This window comes from Carassius carassius, chromosome 1 (assembly GCF_963082965.1).
Source record: "Carassius carassius chromosome 1, fCarCar2.1, whole genome shotgun sequence".
In the NCBI taxonomy this organism is placed as follows: domain Eukaryota; kingdom Metazoa; phylum Chordata; class Actinopteri; order Cypriniformes; family Cyprinidae; genus Carassius; species Carassius carassius.
In genome coordinates, this window is record NC_081755.1 from 1,492,379 (window position 1) to 1,506,386 (window position 14,008).

At 36.0% G+C, this 14,008-nt stretch overlaps 1 protein-coding gene across 2 annotated transcripts; it reads right to left on the reverse strand.

The window, feature by feature from the left end:
- Nucleotides 1-276: 276 nt before the first annotated feature.
- On the reverse strand, nucleotides 277-13,095 carry LOC132137113 (gastrula zinc finger protein XlCGF57.1-like). Of its 2 annotated transcripts, XM_059547459.1 has the most exons (4): nucleotides 12,961-13,095; nucleotides 10,098-10,450; nucleotides 693-1,814; nucleotides 283-441 (listed from the first exon to the last, which is right to left on the reverse strand). In XM_059547459.1, exons 2-4 carry the CDS (start codon nucleotides 10,204-10,206, stop codon nucleotides 416-418), a joined length of 1,257 nt encoding a protein of 418 aa, XP_059403442.1. In that variant the 5' UTR covers nucleotides 10,207-10,450; nucleotides 12,961-13,095; the 3' UTR covers nucleotides 283-415. The 2 variants fall into 2 exon arrangements, with proteins under 2 accessions (XP_059403435.1, XP_059403442.1); XM_059547452.1 differs by having other exon boundaries at nucleotides 277-1,814.
- Between the last annotated feature and the right edge of the window lie 913 nt (nucleotides 13,096-14,008).

A 14,008-nucleotide genomic window follows, 5' to 3' on the forward strand; every position in this document is an offset into this window, starting at 1 on the left:
CAGTTGTTCCCCCTCTCAGCCCAGCATGGCCCTGTGGATCTTTTGAAAGTCATACATCTTACCCCAAACCCATTTCTCACTGTGACTACACAGCACTTCTAAGAAAACACATGCAGTATACAATGTTTCAGAAGCATATAAGGTCATGCAAAATCAATAGAAACTAATTTTTCCATTACACGTTAAATCAAGACACATCAGTGAATCTTAAACACATTCTTACATCTGTTTTCCCACAACACCCAGCCATAAAACAATAGTAAGGCTTGTCTTTCACACGTTTCTTCAGGTATAATGCTCGTTCTTATACTGTATTGACCACAGATAAAGGGATGTTGTCCACAGTGAGAATGCAGATGTAACTTAAGAGTGTGAAACATGTGGCTTGACTCTGTTGTGGATTTTCATGTGTCCCTTAAGGTGGTCTTTTTTTACAAAACTCTTCCCACATTGATCACATGTGTGCGGTTTCTCTCCGCTGTGGATCATCATATGTGTCTTCAGGTTTACTTTTTGGGCAAAGCTCTTTCCACACTGATCACATGTGTGCGGTTTCTCTCCAGTGTGGCTCCTCATGTGTGTCTTAAGGTTTACGCTGAATGTAAAACTCTTCTCACACTGATAACAGGAGTACGGCTTCTCTCCAGTGTGGATCCTCATGTGAATCTTAAGGTTTGATTTTTGTGCAAAACTCTTCCCGCACTGATCACATGTGTGCGGCTTTTCTCCAGTGTGGATCCTCTCATGTATTTTCAGATATCCTGGCCAATCAAATCTCTGGTCACAGTGTGAACACTTGTAAGGCCTTCCTCTAGTGTGAACTGGCTGGTGCTTTTTCAGGTCACCGGCAGTAAAAAAGCTCTTCCCACAATCAAAGCACATGTGATCCTTCACACCATTGTGTCTTTTCTGGTGTTCTTTTAAGACACTCAGCAAACTAAAATGCTTTCCACACAAAGAACACATGTGAGGCTTTTCTTTTATATGAATTTTCAGGTGGACACTTAGGCCTGAAGCTGATGTAAATGTTTTCCTGCACTGATCACAGTAAAATGGCCTTTCTCCAGAATGCGAACGCAGATGTAATTTAAGAGTGTCCGCATCTCTGAAACTCTTCCCGCACTGATCACATGGGTACGGCTTCGCTCCAGTGTGGATCTTCATGTGAACAGTAAGGGCTCCTTTTTGTACAAAACTCTGTCCACATTGATCACACGTGTGTGGCTTCTCTCCAGTGTGGATTCTCATGTGTAGCTTAAGGTGTTCTTTTCGTGTGAAACTGTTCCCGCACTGGTCACATGTGTGTGGCTTCTCTCCAGTGTGGATTTTCATGTGTTTCTTCAGGTTTCCTTTTCGTGAAAAACTCATCCCGCACTGGTCACATGTGTGTGGCTTCTCTCCAGTGTGGATCCTCATGTGTTTCTTCAGGTTTCCTTTATGTGCAAAACTCATCCCGCACTGGTCACATGTGTGTGATTTCTCTCCAGTGTGGATTTTTATGTGGTTCTTAAGGTTATCTTTTTGTGTGAAACTCTTTCCACACTGATCACATGTGTGCGTTTTCTCTCCAGTGTGGATTTTCATGTGCTCTTTAAGGCTACTTTTTTGTGTGAAACTCTTCCCGCATTGATCACACGTGTGCATCTTCTCTCCACCATTAACCCTCATGTGACTTTTTTTGTTTGGGAATCTCTTTCCAGTCCGAGGGCAAAAACTTTTTGCTCTTCTAACAGACTTTTCTCCAGTTTTGACATGTTGATTTTTCTCCTCTCCTTCACTCAGTTCTTCACTCTCCTCGATCTGTTCCATTAAGTCTAAAACATAAAAATAAAAAGTTTTATTTTCATCCATGTATTCTCCAAACAGCTCATGGGGGATTTTATTTCCTGTAAGTCATCATTAACTTTAAAGGGGATTGAGAAAGTAAACTCAGATGTAACACCAGAATATCTTGCAATCCAATAGTTCAGTAAATTTTTATTAAACAATTGTGTGTTTTTAATAAACAATTGTGTCCCTGGAATTTTTCATGAATTAGGCACACTGATTAGTTGTTATTTTTAAAACAATACCGGTACAAATCCTTATTTTAAATGAATGAGGACAATTTAAATAAGCCATTTTAGCCTTAGCACTGACCCACTGAATCTTGATTCAATCTCAGCTTTTAAACAAAATGTAGTGAAAGTGAAAGTTTCCCAACACTGTTCCTGGAGGCACACCAACACTACACATTTTCCAACTTTTCCTAATCAAACACAGCTAAATCAACTATTCAGCTCTTAAGTAGAGACTCCAGGACCAGAAATATATCGGTCAGATAAGGGAGGGTTGCCATGCATCTCAATGTGGCTACTTATATTACGCCCTTAAAGTATGTACTCTTTTGGTAATGAAAAAGTACACTTTTGAGTGTGTAGTAGAAGAGTAGGCAAGCTTTGGGACATACTATCATGTCACACAATTGCGTCTTTAAAGGAGCACCCTGTCACTGTAAACTGGCCTGTCAATCATCTTGTCACAGTTAACATCCTCCACATTTCATTTAAGTTAGCATCCTACAATACTGGAGAGAAAAGAAGTAGCTAGTTGATCTGCCAGTCGTGATTTGATCACGACTGATCTGCTCCTCTTTCATGAGGAGAAGTCTGATCATATTTTCTGCATAATGACGCATTTAAAAGTTAACGACCAAATGGATGTTTATAAAAGTTCACATTGCTGTTGCAGATGAAATAACACAGATAACAATAAATAAATATTTTTCACCAGGTTAAATGTTGATTATCATGCCGTGTTCCAGTAACCCGTGTTTTTCCAACCTTCTAGCCATGAAAATACACTGGAACGGCAGTCAAACCCGTGACCTCCCACCCGTAAGCTCGTACTAGATCGATGTACAGTAGGTGGACAACCTAAATGGGGATTACCGCCGCGGGCGTTAACTGTAATTCAGTCGCGTGTTAAAATTATTTGTGAAACTACCGCCAGGTGGCGCACAGGGACAGATTGCGAAATTAATGTAATTGTAAAATGAGATAAAAGGAGGAAGTAAAACAACATTAACATTATGATATAACATTGTAACATCTTAAATATTAAGTTAATTTCAAAATGTAGGATAGTCTTAGGCTACAGTCTACTCATAAAAAATTTAAAGAAGACCTTTACACAAAGGATCATATGCATTCATTTTCATTTCGGTTCATTCTTGGTTTAAAAAAAATCTTCAGGTTCCATATGCAGAGCGAAATGAGAATGGTCCAGCATTTAAAAATAATTATTATTAACTTATATTATTCTTGGTCTTTTCAAACTACTAAAAGTTTGCATTTTTGAATTTTGCCTTATGTGTGACCAAAAATTTAATATTTTCTGTTTCAGCTGTTTGATCACGCTGGTGTCAAGTGCACATATTCACTGGAAACAGCAGTCGTTCACCAGACATTCAGCGTTAGCAGCGATCCATTTACTCCACATATTGTTAATTATGATTTTTTTCCATCGATACTGAAACACGTGAACTACAAAAGCCTATTTTACTTCAAGAATAATACTTAAGCTTCAAATGGGCAACATCACGAATATGGAAAACGGATTTCTCCCGAGTGAGAGAATGAGAAAGCCCAACCTTACCTTATGCTTAGCTTGAAATTATTATTCTATATTTTTTGTTTATAGCTAAGCCTATATAATTATATAATGCAATTATATTTATCCATTAGAATTATATATTTTTAATTCTTGTTTTGTTCTGATATTATTGTTAAATTTAAAGGATTTGTTGTAAAGTGAAGGGAACTAAATATATCCTGTTTGTACATGATAACGTTATTATTTCTAAATGTAATAAAATGCAACTTATACATGAATTATATAATATATATAAAAAAAAAATACAGCAAACGAAAATAGGTGATTAATCCGTTAAAATGCAACCTATACACGACTCATATTTTTTCCTCACAAATTTATTTTTTAGCGAGTTTAAAAATAATAAAGAAAACATGCAGCAAATGAAAAAAGGCGATTAATCCATTAAAATTTGTTACTCTGGGTTAACAGTAATTTTAATTATTATATACTTCAGAGCAGAGCCTGCATGGGCCTAATCTAGGATACCCAGGTTGTTGTTGTTTTTTTCCGTTGCATCTGAAAATGACTTCGTTCATCACATTCACTTCACGCGCTCTGGCGCAGATCCCCCTCGCGTTGTTCAGCTGTGGAAGATTTAAAAATGTGTGATATAAAGGTTGCTGTCCCATTTTATACAGGAGTTGTTCATGTAAAAAAATCTAATTACATTGTTAGTTCTAATTATATTATTAACACAAGTTCTCTCTCGCTCTATCTCTCTCTCTCTCTCTCTCTCTCTCTCTATTTAACAGCATTAGCTCAGTGAAATACGTCTTCCTTCAGGTAGAATGAATGTTTTCCCGCTTGCTAAATGTTGGGCTCATGATCAATAAGTTGTATTAGCCTCAATCTGATTCAGTAAAGCCAAAACACAGACCGAATTCTGTTCAGCTGGAGGGGGTTGGGTTTTGGGGGTTAGTTATGTGTGGCTTGTGGGGGTCGAGATAAAGGTGTGAATTGCTCTTTCATATGGACAGTGTCTTATGAAGCTTTCAAACTTGCTGAACTGGTTTATATAGGACTGTTGTTTTGGTTATAGACTAAAAAATGGTCTGCCCCGACCTTAAGATTTTTCTAGTTCTAGTTGTTCATTTGTTATATTCAACTAATCAGAGGTTTATATTAAATTTACATAGTCAAATCTTAATATATTCCGCGCTCAAGCACATCCATTAAGTTTGCCACAAAGTACATGAAGTAGCCTAATAATTGTGAAAAATTAGACATTTTTAATTATTTATTAATAAACAAATGTTTTCTTGTCTGCTGCAAGATGAAATTCACAGTGCTGGCTCTCTCCGACGAGAGAAATGCAACATTCACAGATTGTTTAATATTGAATGTTGAATATTAATGTGCCCTGTCATTGATGCGCATTAATAATTTTTGCACAAACACTTGAATATGAATATTAATTCACATTTTGCATATGCATTACAACGTAAATTATTTTTTACATGCAATTATCCAAAATGAAACCAAACAAGATTTGTAATGAAGATAAAACAAATAAGAATAAATGCTGCACATCCAGCATCACACGCGCAGTGCAAATCTTGCACATATTTTACACACCTGCATTTAAATGCAGCTGCTTTTTTTTAACTCTTCTGTTATTTTTATTTTTTTATTATTATTATTTTTTTATAGGCTACGTTATGAACATAACATTTCAAACATACTGAAATACTTTATCCACGGAGTGAAGGCGGAGCGTGTTTCTGGTGTCAGTGCACATAGAGGGGAAGTTGTTGCTGCTCACAGACTCTGCTGCGAGTGAGAGAGACGTTTCACCCGATGAAATGAAGACGACTGCAGCAACACAAGCACAGCACATCCGCCAAAAGCAACCTGCAGCAATGCTCGTTCATCGACTCGCCAAGCTTTACTTTTGTAGGTCCCATGGCAGTAAATAATTCGATAATATGACCTTGCAGTCAATACAGATATTTTATAAAACATTAAAAACAAGCAGGGCTGTAACATAACCCATTAAAAAATGCACGCCAGGTCTTCACCGGACACAAGTGGAAAGATCCAACAAAAGACAGCAGAACCCAGTGATGGATACACTGGACACGATCCCCATCAGTGAACTGATGCTCGTTCTGTTTATGATGAAATGTTCTGACACTGTGTTCAGATGATTTGACACTGTAGTGTGATGTCATCAAGTTTAGACACATTTTTCGCACGACAACTCTCACGTTCGGTGTAGACACAGACAGTGTCTGCTCTATTTACAAATAAGTTATATAAGAACCAAAAAAAAAAAATCCTAAACCAGCGGCATAACGAGATGGAAATATATTTACACTTGCTCTGTCCTCCATCCATGACACTGACTCACTGCGGAGCTGCAAGTTTTAATCTGAACAGCTCTTAATGCTGAGTGGATGGTTAGATGCATGATGGGCTACTATTAACAAAATATAAAATAGTAATAAAATAAAGGTCTTTCCAGCATTAAGGTAATATTACATTACAGTTTTTTTATCATCTTGTCTCAGTTATAAATTTATAGAGCTGAAACAACTAATCGATTTAATCAATTAAAATCGATTATTAAAATAATTGTCAACTAATTTAGTCATCAATTAGTTGCTAAATAACTTTTATTTGCCGTAAGCGGCTCATTTTGTGCATATTTCAAATCTGCGGTGACCAAAGTGTGGCAGTAATGAGCCACCGGAGGTTTAAAGTACAGCAGGGGAAGTAGCGAATAGCCAATAGCTGGCTTCGTTTTATGTCACGTGCTTCCCGAACAGCGTCTCTGCAGCATTCAGCGGGATGTGGGAGTACTTCACTTTAAGCCTTCAAAAAAGAAGAGTAACCTGTAAACTCTGCACTACTGAATTGTTTAAGGGGCCGTTCACGTATCGCGTCTTTTGCTCGCTCAAGTTCGTTATTTCCAATGTAGGTATGCGCCTTCATAATGGAAGCGCCGCGCCCGTATTTCCAGGCGCGTCCGCACCGCATCGAGTTAAAAAACATCTCAACTTTTCAGAGAGCCGCAAGCGCACTGCGGGTGCGATTTTTTGAGCTGCAAATCCATTTATCTTTGCTGAAATTTCCGCATCTTCATGGAGAGAGCACATCATGGTTGCTTAGCAAAGGTAGACGCCTTAGGGGCGCAACTGCCCGAGCGCTTTGGAAAGAAGGAGAAAGCGGTGCGCTTTCAATCAAAACAAACTCAAGAAGAACAGGGATCAACTAAACCTAATACAAAAACAAAAACATTAACAATACAAATTAATACACAAAAATAACCCCAAAATGCATTTCTTTAATCTTGTTCGAAAATAAAACCAAGACACTTACAAACACTATAAAAAACCTCAAATTACCTGCAACACCACCACTAATCCTGGACTAACTTCCAAGATGGAAACGGGCATGACCAGCGGCCTACAAATCCACACTATTTGGCATCTGCATTAAAACAATTCCCGAATTAAATAAAAGTCTTCATAAATATGAAACTATTTTCGTACAAAAACAATCAATATTTGCTTGGCCTACCTTCTCAACCACACCACGTCTGTACACCACCGCACCAGGGAAGGCTACCAAACAGCACAATTCCACACAATAGATTGGACCTCCTCTCTAGGCCTCCCTAGAGGTGCCCGCTTAAAAACCCTCTACCTACCTGGCCATGCCCTCTACTAATTGCCACCTCACCGGCTACAAGTTTGTCGTTTACCAGTTCATAATTCAGTCTTGCAGCCTAATTATGACTGAATGAGAGAGGTAAATGTTTAAATATATTTGAAATGCACTTTTTTCTAAGTATTCACTGCTCTTTTTCACACAGAAGTTTTTTTGTGTGTCCATTTTTTTTCTGGACAACCTTCTGATGGATTTTACTTTAAAACTTGAGTTCCATTCAGGTTTCATGCCATTGGCACTTTTTTCGAAGTATTGTTTACAATTTCACAGCATAAGCTATAAAGCTGTTTCCCAGTAAATAATAAAATGCAATGTACTGCAATTTTATTCTGTTTTATCCTTCTTCTTCATGAAAATATGTTCTGAAAGATTCCTTAATAAGCTTTGTTCAGGATGTTAAACTACTTTAGGAGCTCTAAGTACTGCCACGGTGAAAACATTATTTGAAATCTCCTTGTGAAATTTGCTATGGGTCAGTGTTTTGATTGCAGAAGAGTTCGACAAAGGATTACTAACACATAATAAAACAAAACTCCAGGTATATTTTTGATGAGGATATGACAATGCAAAATGGTTAAAATCTCTTAACAAAATATATGCTGAATGATAAAGACCCTTTATTAATAATTTACTTGGGGAAAAAATGGGCAAAACTAAAATATAAGTACATAAACCGATTAATCGATTAATCATAAAAAATAATCGACAGATTAATCGATTATCAAAATAATCGTTAGTTGCAGCCCTATAAATTTATAACTATATTAAAACTTGTTTTGAAAAATTTCTTTGTCATTTGAATATTGATTTTAAAATCGATTTAAATCATAAATCAGATTTTTTTTTAGGCCATATGTCATCGCCCAGCACTAAAAGCAAGTAAAGAAGGCTCCCTTTAAAATCACTTATGTTGAGAACTTGAGTTTAATCGTGAGGACAGTTTATTAATCCGTCCATTCTTTAGAGTTTCAAAGATTTAGCTAAATCGTGCAGGTTTAATTTATTCATTTCTTGTTTTAGGCTAATTATGCATAAATAATGTGAACGAAATTATACAGCGCTTCACGTTTAAACATGCAACAATTTCTTAATCAGTTTACAGACAGATGTCTTTTTGCCAAGAAGTTATCTGTCAAAATAAAGGACAGGTAATGAATAACAAAAATGCATGTTGTTTTATTAAAGGAATTTTAAAATATAAATTTAAATATAGGCATATTATATGAAAATATTGACATTGCATATTAATCCATGTAGCCAACCCCCCTAAAATAGCCTACCACTTTTAATGCTCCGATGCAAAGTAAACCACAATTTCTTTTGAATAATATAACACATAATTCATATAATATAAATAATACTGCACACCTTTTAAATGTATCAAATCTAAAATATGGTTTAATACCATGTAGCTTAGAGAAAATATAAGCACAGGCACAGGCTTGACATTTATCCTGCTTGAATTCGTTCTAAGAAATGCACATAACTTCATAAGTACCAAACTTTCATCTGTGAATATTACATATTAAATATATCAAATATTTTAAATATTTTAACTATAGTGTTTTTCTTTAATTTTTTGTGACTGAAGCCGTCAAATATAACACATCATCGAGGCAAAACTGACGTCTATTTGCGAAAATGTGCTTTGAAGCGCTTGTTTGATAACTTGAGGTTAAAGCGCCAATATGCAAATAGCACTTTACAGACGCCGCGGCGGTAAAAGAGGCCTTTTGGATGTCTACCTACTGTACTCCCAGTTCCGAGCTCTGACGTCACATAGCACGCAAAACATCAATGGCAGCCCCTACAGATAATATTGCCTATGGATGCAGTGTATATGCGAGTGGTACACATTGAAAAAACTATTTTAGGACAATATAAATTTATTTTGCAATAAAATTATTAATCTAGTTACAATTCCTTGAGCTCAGGAAGTTTGGCGTGACTTGCCTGGAACGCTACAAAGCCGTAAGATCGTGGTTTGAAGTCGTGACTTACGGGCTCAAAAAGGTTCCTGCCTGGAACACAGTATTACTAACTCAAAATCCTTTTTGTAAACCTCCCTACCTAACCGTCGATTACACATCCGCCATGTTTGTAGTTTTCAAACACATTTTATTAGTGTTTGTAGTTCTGGACCGAAACTTTCGCCAAAGCGGAATGGATTGTGGTTAAGTTTAGCCATTACGGTGTGCACAGATCCAAACTTCAAAAATTTACCTGAAATAGTAGCCCATCTGGGGACTTTGGGCATCCTACATACTATGCTTTGGGACACACTTATTCTAATCTCACATACTATTTAGGATGGAAAGCATGAACATTGAGACACAGTGAAGGTTTGCCTCCAGGAATAGGGTTGGGAAACACTGATATAACCCATCCAAGTGAACACACACAAAACAGCAAGTAGTGAAAACACACCCCAGAGCAGTTTTGACTGCATTCATTAACCCTATTACCAAAACGTGTAAAAAATAACCATGACTGGCTTCTATAAGTTCAATACAAGTAAATATGAAATTTTTGAAGCAGATATAGATGTAAATCAAATTCAGGAAATCTGGAATTTTCTTACGCCTCCTTTCCTTGACCATTTGTTGAAAATAAAAAAGACAGAAAATTTCAGTTTTAGACTCCAGTTTGTACCCAGTTCATAGAAAGTGTCCTGTGTATTACTTGACATTTTAAATAAATATGAAATAATATTTCACAAGCTTTTTATACTACAAATATGACTATAATGTTCATTAATCATTAATGACGGTTCAAAAATAAACACCAACCTCTTTGTTCTTCAGTCTCCGCGTTTTCCAATCTGCAGGATTCTGGATCACTCATGTTCTCAATGTTCAGCTCTGCTCCACTTCTAGGCTGATGGGAATATCCTAGCATTTATTGCAGAGTTGTTGTGGGAGGAGCTTCAGTGAAGGTGAGTTGTTGTGGGAGGAGCTTCAGTGAAGGTGAGTTGCTGTGGGAGGAGCTTCAGTGAAGGTGAGTTGTTGTGGGAGGAGCTTCAGTGAAGGTGAGTTGCTGTGGGAGGAGCTTCAGTGAAGGTGAGTTGTTGTGGGAGGAGCTTCAGTGAAGGTGAGTTGTTGTGGGAGGAGCTTCAAGCAGTGTGGCAGGAATAGCAAATCTGCTAAAATCCAAAATAATCAGTTAATAATGTTTTCATTATATCACACATTTTAAGTATTCTGAGTTTTGTGTTCACATTTTCAAAGATGGATAGATAAAAGTAAAAGTTCACTTTCAATGAGTTTTTTTATTTATTTGCGAGTCGATCTAATATAAACATTAATCTTTTCATTCGTTTATCTGTCATATGAACAAACTAACAAAGAAATGGATGAATAAACATGCATAAATAAAATAAATCAAATATAAAAATTACATTAATAAAACAGAAGTATAAAATTGTACAGATGTGTAAGCAGCAAAGATTTCTTGTTCAATTTGGTGAACTGTAGTTGGTTTCAGTCTGTTTCCACCAATGTAATGAGCTTTAAGTGCCAGTTTACAGGTGATCTAAAGATTTCAGCGTCATGAAAGAGGAGAAAACAGGAACTATTAACATGAAATCAGCACTCCTGAAAAGATTTACATGATCATCAGCAGAGATTTAATTTTATTCACTTTATTTAATTGTTAAGAAACATTGCTTGAAGCTACTCTATACTTTATTATTTCTAACAATATGAGACATAAAAATATGTGTCAAAACATATACAAACAAACTCAAAACAAATGACCATGGTTACAGTATTTCTCTGCCTACTGTTTGTGTCTATTCAATTCAACAATTCACACAAAAAATACTTGTTACAATATTTTAAACTAAATATCGTAAAACATTATTCCCCATATTGTACAGCTTCACCACTTAAAACACAGGGGAAGATGCCCCATTATTAAATAAGTGTGCATTTACTCTTAAGTTGTAACATCATTAGATATAATAGCATTAGCTAATAAGTTATTATGGAAAATAAAAAGGAACATTTTCTCATTTACTTGTCATAGCACATGTACTTACAAAAAATTAAAGTCACCTTTAATATCGCTCTTATTAATATTTATATGTGTCGTTAATTAACATGTCATTAATATAATGTACTAAATCAACTATTCTATTTAAAATTTTGTTTTGACAATTTATATGAATAATTTAACAACCAATGGCAGTCTGGAAGGTAAATGTATTCTATTAATATTTACATATTATCTTAAAATCAAAAATTAAGATGTGGGGCAGAGGGTTTATGCTGGCAGAAAAGTCACAGTTATCTTACCATTCTCTGAAATCAATGTGTACAGATTGTTTGTTGGTGCATGATTGTCCATTTTACGATCTTGTTTCTGATGCGTTGTTTTGTAAAGAAGACTGACAATAACACACAATGACCATACTTAAAGGAGCATTGCGTAGGTTCTGAAATTTCTAACCGTTACTGACACCAGTGGCTCGTTCTCAGTGCGCACTGTCTTTTTTTAACTTACGAGGAGTGTCCATGGGTGTCTGAATTGTGCTGGAGGCTGGTCGCTTCTTTCCATCCGCAGAGTCCATTTGAAAACACTATTGCCGCTGCTTACTATAATGGCTGGCGTGCCGTACGGTTGTAAGCCCAAGTAGACGAGAACGCACATGACGTCACATTTTGTGAATTTTCGCGCCAATTCGGGCCCAACTCCTCCACACACAATTGAGCCTACAGGCTGATAGAGGCAACCGTGGTGGACAGTCGAGGTGTCATTCTTTTTTTTACATCATGGTTGGCTCATACATGTACAAATGAAAACTCTATCTTAAAGATTTTTTTTTAAGTAAAAACCTCCACATAGCTCCTTTAAATAAATACATATTCCAATCTATTTACTGACTCCTTTTTGATTCAAAAATTCAAACAGCAACAAACGATAATTTTAAAAAGAAGCATCTAACTGCTAAGTGCATCGTGGCCGGTCATGATGCCGATTCAACAACATAAATACCTGTTATTATGAAGAAAAAGAACACTACATAACTGAAAATAGCTCCTACAGCATGATGCATCTCTTAAACCTGCACTTTACCCATTTTAATATCAATCAATCAATGCTTTTTTTCCCCTTGTTTTCATTTTCTGCAGTAAATGAAACACCAGCAGTGCTAATGACATTATAATACATAAACATTCATCCAGTGCTGAAATACACAGAGAAAACAGCCATTAGTGTCATCTGAATATTATAGAGTAAACTTTTAAAAAGAAGTGTCATGCTTATTTTTTTAAATGACATGATTATGAGTCATGTATATATTTATGATAAATATAAATTTTAAGTTAATAAATGGGGTCTAACATTAATTATAACCTATTAATATGTCTAATGTCTAAAAACATAATGATTATGTCTACCAGCTGAATATTATATTAACTGACTATTCAAATTTTAATAAGACAATAGGCCTATAAAGGAATGAGTTATCCAAAAATTAAAATCCTGTCATAATTTAAGTTCTTTCATCTGCTGAACACAAAACATACTGTGGATGTGGATAACTAAACCGCTGCTGGTCCTCGGTAACATTCTTCAAACATTCCTGAGCAGCTGAAAATGAATAATTCAATAAAAATAATAGTTTGAGCATAATGTAAAAAGATTTACCTTTTTCAGGGTGGTTGAGAAATCACGTCTGTACACAATGACAGCGGAGCTTCGAATAAAACTATGTGAATAGTTTTAAGTTGAAATATAAAATCTTTTGAGAACTGCAGAGCGCTTTTCACACGTCTGGCTCACAGAGTGAAAACAGAGGAGTGGACCAGCACACACACACACACACACACACACACACACACACACACACGCACACACACACACACACAGATGTGGGGCCCCGCTATGTGACCTCTGGAGCATGAGAGAGATTCCAGGTCTTCAACACTTTTGCATGTTTACTTTTGGGGAATATTTATACAGCAAATATTAAGTTATATCTGGATGACTGAATATATATTTACCCTCCAGGTCAAGTGGAGTGAATATATGTGTTTGTATGTTTGTGAGAGAGACTTATTTTTATTGAATTTGTTCTTCCTTTATAACTTCTGTTGTGTAATTATATTCTGTATTTTACACATCTAAAATGCTTTGACAGCACTGTAACACCAATGTCATACCAATCTTTTACTTATTTTTGATATTGTCCTTAAACCAATATCTCTTCCTCACATCCATGTAGAGTGTCCAAAAACCTGGAGATGGCGTGCCACCCGATACCCGCACATGTGGACTGATTATATTTTTAAAATAAAGAAACTCCTTTTCTCCATCTCCTCACATCCTGTCTTCCCTGTCTCTCAGTCACATGACTCACTGATGGACCATTAGGAGACGGTCCTTTGTCTCTCAGGAGTCAGTCAGTAAATATTCATGACATTCACTCCCTTGCATAAAGTCTGTCACAAAACATGTCTTACAAAATTTAAATAAATATATTGTTTTCTGTGAATGAGTTAGCAGAATGATTTTCACATCAAGACTGATGACTCAAAACTCTTATTCAGAACTGTTCAGTGTGGGTTTTATGGACTTTATTTCAGCAGCATGTTCCCCCAAAACTTACTAACCATGCATAATTTTTTTTCCTACAAAAATGCAAACATGTAGATCAATCTCACTCACATATTATTTTAGCACAGTTTGTGTTGAA